This window comes from Botryllus schlosseri, chromosome 8 (genome assembly GCF_051294905.1).
Source record: "Botryllus schlosseri isolate E-star chromosome 8, Bs_hap1, whole genome shotgun sequence".
NCBI lineage: Eukaryota > Metazoa > Chordata > Ascidiacea > Stolidobranchia > Styelidae > Botryllus > Botryllus schlosseri.
Window position 1 is genome coordinate 8,780,320 of NC_137243.1, and position 8,977 is coordinate 8,789,296.

Genomic DNA, 8,977 nt, shown 5'->3' on the forward strand with positions numbered 1-8,977 from the left:
GTAGTAGTAGTTGTATGTAGCAGTACTTGCATGCAGCAGTTGCACGTGTTAAACAATTTGTCACAACTACACTTAGATCTTGCAAATCGTTCGCAATATGATTTCAGACTAATCTTAACTTAGCATTTCCGTTAATGTTTAATCAGTTATTGTATTTATATAGCATATATTGTAATATTGTATAGGAGAGCATATGCACCATAAATCGCAAGGTGTAGCAATATCTGATCAAATATCTCAAACGCACACACACAGTAGCGTATGGAGCAAATTATAGTGCGTTGTTTACATTGGTAGGCTGTCATTATCTGTGCTCCATATTTTCAATATATGGATGACCGTTTTGTTTCCATGCTGTTCCAGTTCCTTTGTATTTGATTCCATACCACACATTCAACATCCATGCTAGAGATTTGTATTGTATTTGTACTGTAAACCACTAACCCTAAGTTTCCTTGACCCTTTCTCATGTAGCAAGTGGTGAATATACGTTTCTAATTAGATTTGTTGATAGCCTATTGTATATTACTTTCTGATATAGTATACTTGAATTTTCTTTCTAATGGATTTATACCTGATGTATATGAGCATATCAATTATTCGCTAATATGCTTTATCACCATTGAAATAGCCACATATTGCTATAATATGTATCGACTACACGACAAATGCAAAAAAACGTTAAATCCGTCTAGAACCTCTTGATGGATGTGGTACTTGAATTAATCAGCTGCTGCCCACTGAATGGTTTGCAGTGGTTTATTGGAACGATCTCCCGTCAATGCTTTATTTTTTGTATTGGCAGTTGCATATTGAATAGGCCTAACCGAAACAACACTAGTGCGTGTTATATGTCTGCTTCTGTTAACTTGTCTGCAGTTGGGCTAAATTCGACCGGTTAGGTTATAATGTATCTGACTATCTCGGTGATTCACCAGGTATCAAGCATCTCGAAAATTTTTGGTTGAGAATGTATAGGTTTTGACCGAAATCACAACTAATTCGGTAGCAGTAGAAGAGTTTCATCTTGGGGTAATTTCCCCTCTGTTGTCTATATGTGAGAAAGTCTACTATTGGAAGTTTAATCAAAAATGATAGAATGTAAAAATGCCACTATGTCCATTCATTTTATCGTATTTTATCTTCTCTGGTGTAGATTTGTATCATTTATGTAACCTGTAATTCCATTCTCCACAATAACAGCTAGTATTGGTGTCGATATTAGTGGTTTATCTCGGCATATAGCACTATACCAAAAGTCACTATTGTGTCTATAAGAGTTTAGCATTTACTTGCATTATTTCTTTAAATGAACTCATAGTCAATTATTGTGCTCGAGTATGATTTACATTGAGCAAATTTTTCATGATAGTGCGCTATGATCATTCACACAAGTTTTATTTCTACTTATTCCTGTTTCTACCTTTCGAATATCGGTGTTGCATTTGTGTATTTCATGTTTTGTTTGTAAGCGCGTGTCGCATGTAACATATTGCAACAAACAATCATCGTTGCCTTCTGATTTAGTCCTTATTATATGATGAATATATTCTTTCCAGCAGACTTAGGTATAGCAATAGACTATTATGCACACCGGATACTACAGATGAGAATTCTTGACATCATGAACGATGTGAATGTTACAACGTATCACTTTATGTAAAAATGAAGTATGTTGCTGCACAGGTATCAATTAGGCCTATATTATGCATGGATGCTAGTTCAAGTGGTGCAATTCATGTAATATTGATTAAATGCCACTGAATTTTTTGCTCGCATAAGGTCATCAAACATGGTGCACTATCAATTAAATTTCCGATAATTGTCTTGATGAAGTATCTACAACCCTAGTTAATAGGAATGGAATGAGCCATGTAAAGTTAGGTGTTGTGTGTTCATGTTCAATCAAGTAGGCGCAAGAAAGAGGAAATCGATTATTAGTTGTATTATACTATATACACATCAACTGACCTCTGATTTGTTTTGTTATGTATATATGATGTCAATTGGATAACTCCTTGTGGTAGGAACAGAAATTATAGTAATATGAGGAAATGAGTCAAGTCACATCATTAGTTCAATTCTATGAATTTCTTGTTCAAATCTTGATTGTTTTGTTAGGGTTGTGATTGTGATGTATGGGATGGGGACAATTGGAGTAAAAAGGGGTTGGAACCACTGATATAGGCAGTTGATCGCGACAAGTTATTTCCGGCTTAATTTGGTTCTTTATTAATCTTTCTGCTAACAACTCTAAGTTGATTGCTAGACCAGGGAAGTTAATTGCCTTACAGACACTATTTGAGTCATTGCGTAGAACCTCTCATGTCATGCCCTGACTGCATCTAAAGGAGCTTCTTAAGTTACTAAACTAATGACTAGATTCAAATATTTTCTTGAGTTATCAAATTGGTGACTCGATTCAGATATTCGGCCTACTGATTATTACATCAGTTGAATTGATAGTCGCCCATGTTTCGAAACTAAAGGCATATCGCCTACGTCAAGTTCACTTTGATGAATTGTGGTTCAGCACTGTTTAGTAAGCTATGCAGCAGGGCTGGCCAGTCTAGTTAGAGAGTCATGTGCTGCTCTTTAAGGCCCTTGGCATTGAAATTTTGATTTGTTTTTCGACTCTTTTGACATCGTTTATCCACTTGAGTTTGAAACCAAATGTTTCTCAAACGCTTCGTTCCTGCGTATATGTATGTGATTGCTAAACTGACGGATAGTATACTGTCCCAAAAGTGCTCTACCCAAGCCTTTTGTGGCAGTGCCATGCAGGGCATAGTGCGATAATAAACTGAAAATTCAGAGCGGGGTCGTTGCCTCATTGGTTGATAGGTAATCAGAATCACTAATCATAATCAAGACTTATTGCACCTAATTGATGGAGTCTACTGTGCGCAATAAAATCGTATTTTTAGTTGGAAAACACTGATTTCATAACAAGATATGCACATTTGCGTAATGGCAGGCTCTTTGCAGAGTCGATTATTGTAGCCTCGACATCATAATCCTGTTGGAATTATTTTTGCCCCTAAGAATATCCAGCTGTCAGTGGCCTGGGTTTGCAAAGAGATGATGCGCTGTTTTGTTGTGGCCATTGGCCATTGGAACTCTTGTGGTAACACAGTAGAAATGTAGTTCTTGAGCCATTAGTAGTTTGGTACCCCTGTCATGCAGATTATTGTTATTTGTTAGCGCCAACCGCAAATAGGAAATTTATTATCTCTGTTCATTGAAGTGTAGCCTGCTATTGGATTTTGTGATGAACTGACAAATTTATCATTTCAACATCCGATCTTCAAAATGCTTATCTCATTTGTATAGTATACACAGTGGTATGCCTGCAAGATCTGTTATTCATGCTGAGGGTGTCGGGTGACGCCATTTCCATATCAAATACAGAAAAAATGATATTTCTTGGTTCAATGCCTAACACGATTTTAGTCTGTATCCCGAGAGGCTGAGGCAACTGATTTAATTATGGTGCGGTGTTCAATCAAATTTCGAGACTCTTCTCGGTTTCTACTCGTTTCTGTATAATGAAGTCATCTCAATGTGTGGGTTGGAAAATCTCTACTGGAAGGGCAGACCAATGATGTAGTTCGCTTGATCAATAAACATAAATGGTAATATTAAATGTCTTTACACTGATCGTCCTGAAATGGCCCGGTAAGAACTAAATTACACACATAGATTCCCCTTAACCTTCTCTGACTGATCTTGTTGCAGACATAATGACGCAGTATACCATAGTAGAAAAGGTGCCCGATCACATGTACTACCATTGCGGGTACTGCGAGTCGTCACTGGCTTGTGCCAAAGGACTCTGGGCGCACACAATGAACGCTGTGGACTACCAAGCCTTGATCGACAGGGGCTGGAGACGGAGCGGCAAGTATTGCTACAAGCCGATAATGAATAAAACATGCTGTCCGCAATACACGATTCGCTGTGGCATTCTCGATTTTAAGCCAACAAAATCCAAGAGAAAGGTGATCAAGAAAATGAGGGACTTTTTGATGACGGAAGGCGACGAGGCCTTGAACAAGTGGAAAGCGAAGCATCAAGATGGTGGTCGGTCTCAGTCTGCGTCAAACGAAGTGCTCCATAAAACTCCTGAAACAGATGCGAGTCCTATGGAAACTATTGACAGTAAGTGTGTAGCGTCTCGCGCAATGAAAGAAATATCGAAGGGTGCTGGTCCCGACCCAAGCAAGCCGAGGCGCGTGAAAGCAAAAGTTATGCGTCAGGAAAGAAGTAAAAGCAAAAAAACTGAGATGGCTTCTGGTGACTCGTCTACCTCAAGCTCATCTTCCTTTAGTTCATCATCATCCGAACTCATGTTACCCCACAATGTTGCCGATGCAGATTTTAAAAGGAAATTGGAAGTTAGGACGGTGCGTGCTTGCGTAGAGGATAGCGAATTCCAAAAGTATAGACCCGAGTCATTTTCTGTGTACAGAAAATATCAAACCGTGATCCACGGAGACGAGCCAGACGAATGCACGGAAAAGCAGTGGATTCGGTTTTTGGTCGACTGCCCGCTCAACCGCGACTCGGACGGCCCGGGACCGGGCTATGGGAATTACCACCAACACTACGTTCTCGACGGAAAGATCGTCGCCGTCGGCGTGATTGATATTTTGCCGAATTGCGTCTCGTCGGTGTATCTTTACTACGACCCGGATTACGGTTTTTTATCGATGGGCGTGTATACCGCGTTGAGCGAGATTGCTTTCTCGCGATCTCTGCACTCGCAGTCTGCGCAGCTGAAATATTATTATATGGGATTCTACATTCACAACTGTCAAAAAATGAGATATAAGAGAGAATATCCGCCGTCGTATCTTCTCTGCCCGGAAACGTACGATTGGGTTCCCGTACAATTATGTTTGGACACACTCGACAAGACAAAATATGCCAGATTGAACGTTTTAAATGGGGGCTCTACTACAACCGGCGACCCTGAAAGAGGAAGCCGTTCTGACGTTGATAACATAGCCGTGCTTTATCAGCGTGGCATAACCACGTACTTCCAGTATGCCAGATATAAGTATCCGCTTGTGAGTTCTTGTGAAGGGGAAGACAATTCAAATAGAGATAACGTTGAAAGCCAAAGAAAAAGGTGGCAATTACATAGTATGAAGGCTGAATTATCTGATTTGGAGGACTATGTAGCTTCGGTCGGTACCAGTTGTGCATCCAGGATGCTGTTGCACAGAGCAACGCGAGACTGACCTTCACTCTCGTGTGACCTTGTTTTGTTTTTGTAATGAGTCGCATTCTGTCGATAAATATTCGGTTACTGTTTTATAGCATTGTCTTCTTCAAAAGGTATTTTGTTTTCTAAAACAAAATACCTCGACAAGTGTACTGTTTATTCGTCCAAGACAAATAGATATCTCATTGCAATGGGTATGAGCATGTTGATGATGTCCTAGACTGTCATCCACAAGTAACTATTGTATCTCTCATCACCCGTTTAATACTGCATTTTAAAGGGTGGCAAGCTTTGTTATTTTCAACATTAGGAGTATCCAGTAGACAGGCACAATTTCCCATGCTTAACAGGCACATACACACATATATATTATATATATATAATATCGGATCTGCAGAGGTATATCTACGTATAAATATGCTGTGTTAGTGTTAATGACACTCTCGCACGCACATTTTCTCAATTTTATTTATTGACTTAACACTGTAATTTCTTGCGTAAATCTAATACGTTTTGGTTCTGTGTGAAAGTATCAACTCTTTTTTACATGTCTGTCTCATCCATTCAAGTAATTTATCCAATTTGCAAATAACTTGCTCCCATGCTGTAACTGATTTAGGTTTTGAGTTGTGGAGCATTAGTGTCACGTGCTTGGTTTACAGTGCAACGGTCATCAATATATTCATAATTGGGTAATCGGACGTGCATGTTATGCGAAACGCAGTGCCAAGAATTTTTTCCAACAACTTCATGGTAATTATTCAATGTAACCGAATCTGAATGACTCTAATCAAGTGCTGGTCAAGTGTTGCGAGTTTTGCTGTACATTAGGCGTGTAGAAATATGCAATTTCTGTGAATCAATTTGATTGTAACCCTTCTCCATGCCTCATTTGTTGCAGTCTTTAAAGTCATCATGCTCATATTATAAAGCGGGATATGGCCTGTCCCTGATACTGCAGAACCTGAATATCCCACGTTAGTGGACGCATATTTATTTTGTCGAGGATGTGTGACGCAAAGCCTACCAGCCGCTGGCGGAAGGTGCTGTATGAAGATCAGAATGTTCCGGACAACTATGTGGACAAATCTTTTTTGACCGAAATGCGTAAAAACATCTACATCAGGTCGTATAAATACTGGGATCTTGTCCAACAGACTTCTGTGATCGCGCAGCAGCTTTGTATGGTGAGCTTCCTCGTAGTAGCCTGGTGGGCACTGGATGGTGGATTGCTCACTCCAAGTAATTTTCTCTGTCTTATATTGCCTTTATCGTTTACTGGCTTCGGAGCTCATATACTTTTAAAGAGAGAAGAGCAGTTTTCGAGATTATGCAGCAGCGTAAAGTCCGCGATTGTTGTGCTTTGCCTCACAGATTTTTCGTCACCTATTTTGAAGACCCTAACCCACACCATCAGCACCGATACAATCTATGCAATGAGTGTTGTGATGGTTATTGGGCATTTGTTGCTTCATGATTACAGGCTTGGCGGAGCCATAATTTCAAGGGCTTTGTCACTGAATATGTCGATATTTGCATCTGTGTGTCTTGCCTCCCGACTGGAGTCGTCTGAACATGTATTTTCGTTCGTAATATTCGCACTTCTGCTGTTCGGGTTCTGGCCCATGCTACAAAGAGATCTTAGGAGGCATATACCATGGATAATGGGACCGTTGACTTGTTTGCTCTGTCTCGTTTCATTCATTTTGCTTGTATTTGTGCATATATCTGTTGGTATAGTCTTCCTGGGCCTTGTCGGTTTTGTCAGTTTTGTATGTCCAAAGCATTTAATGTCCCTCGAGCCTCATAAAAATAATATATACGGTCCATGGGATGAGGCGGTTATAACCACTGATGAGTCCGAAGGCAAAAATAAAAACGATTGAATCTGATGTTCTGCTGTGTCAGAGGTTTAGTATGAGATCTACTGGGATGAGTATTCAACTCCTCTTTTATAAGAGTCATTGTAGCAAAGTGGACACTTCCTAGTTTAAATGCGCTGTGAAATGAAGATGGAATCTGTATTTATGGGTCGTCAAAAGTTTATTCATGTATAAATCAGCATCAGAAATGGTAGATGGCTGGATTTATGTAGGCGAAATCGTCAACACCCCTACAATTATTGTACTGTACAACAGTGTACATATTTGGGGCAGTGTTGGGATCGAGTCACTACCTTTGAGTCACGAGTCATTGAACATTTTGACTCGAGTCGAGTCAAGTCAATCGATTTTTAAAGGTGACCCGAGTCAAGTCATAATTCAAGTCGAAGTACGAGAAATAATTGTGTCATTGCATTTTGATAGCTGTTTGAAAGTGGCCATTTATTTGGAATCGAGATACGAATATAAGAGTTAAATACACAAGCAAAAAGATGCTGTAAGCCTATAGCTCACGAATGCGTAGTACCAAAATAGAGAATAGGAAACCTCAGAAAGTTGAAACGAATTGATATGACACAATGCACTAGTCTCCTACACATCGGTGAGATACAATTTTAAGCCTGCGCCGATGGTTGACAAGTATATAAACTTATTAACTTGAAATTCGATTCAAATCATACACAAGGTTTGGTTGAGGTGGGTACTGGGTACCAACCACAATGAGCATTCTATATAGAAAAGAGATATATACTTTGCCGTTAGACTACTTTACTACTAGTTTACGAGCTCCGATCACTTTGTTTACGGTCAATTCATTTGTGATCTAGCAATGGAGGCTCAGTAAAACGCGAAGTCATTGAGTGATTGCTCACTCCCACAGGTCACACCAGCGTATCGAGAACAATCAAAATCTATGCAAGATCAGCCATTTTTATCGACACCGTTACTGATGACTTGAAATTGACTCGTAAATTCCGCTCTGAGCCACGAGTCCGCAGTCGGAGGTTATTCTTGGCTCATTATCCCCGCTGTAAAGACAGCGACAAAAATGCCCGATAAGGAATGAAAGAAAGATAAGAGCGACACCTTCCTATTCTTTCATTGTATCGCAGTTTTGTGGTGTTTTGAAATGATGAAAATATTATTAAACTGATACTGACACTGATAGGACCGACGAACAAAGATTAACATCGAAAAGACTGTGACACCAGGTACTGGCCGATGTGGATGCCATACAGATCAAGAGACCGCGACTGCTGGTCGTTTCGACATCTTTCTGTCACTTCATTACATCACACTATTGCGTCCTGCATATCGCTTGGTACATTCTGTGAGTGTCTTGGGCGAATGAAAATATAATGTGCGGATTCTTGATATTATTATAATCGGTAACTCTGATCTATCTCTTCAAGAATCGAGAGACGGCGCTTGTACTAAGTTGTCAGTTATCTTATTGCATTTGTGCCATCCATATTGCATCACCTAGGCACAGTGTGCGTGTTCGATTTCAAACACTATACTCATCCAAGTCGTTTCGACACCTTTCTTATCTACAAGAAAGCATGCAAATGGAATAAGTAAGCCGTTCAATCGTAGGCCTAATCGCCGTTGCAAAACAAAGGAAGAAAGACTTCCAGATCAATAAATTTGCCCTTCTGGATGTTGATTTACGAAATCATTTCGGGTGCACGGAACTGAACCCCCACTATATTTTCAATTTCAGTAAACTGGATTCTTCTAAAAGTAGAGGTAAACTCAGAATTTACCTGAAATACTGCTTGAATGGCATAAGATGTACGGTACCATTTACCCCAAACAAAGATTTTGCAAATCTAATACGAAAATCACACTGTTTTAGGCATCA

General features: G+C 39.7%; 2 protein-coding genes across 2 annotated transcripts; both read left to right on the plus strand.

The window, feature by feature from the left end:
- The first annotated feature begins 24 nt into the window (after positions 1-24).
- LOC145445615 (arginyl-tRNA--protein transferase 1-like) lies at positions 25-5,675 on the plus strand. The gene is made up of 2 exons (XM_080323815.1): positions 25-1,686; positions 3,739-5,675. The coding sequence occupies exons 1-2, from the start codon at positions 1,638-1,640 to the stop codon at positions 5,244-5,246; spliced, it is 1,557 nt and encodes a 518-aa protein (XP_080179941.1). The 5' UTR covers positions 25-1,637; the 3' UTR covers positions 5,247-5,675.
- Positions 5,676-5,885: 210 nt separating this feature from the next.
- On the plus strand, positions 5,886-7,122 carry LOC145445622 (phosphatidylinositol N-acetylglucosaminyltransferase subunit C-like). The gene has a single exon (XM_080323824.1). It carries the CDS (start codon positions 6,238-6,240, stop codon positions 7,114-7,116), a length of 879 nt encoding a protein of 292 aa, XP_080179950.1. The 5' UTR covers positions 5,886-6,237; the 3' UTR covers positions 7,117-7,122.
- Positions 7,123-8,977: the final 1,855 nt, after the last annotated feature.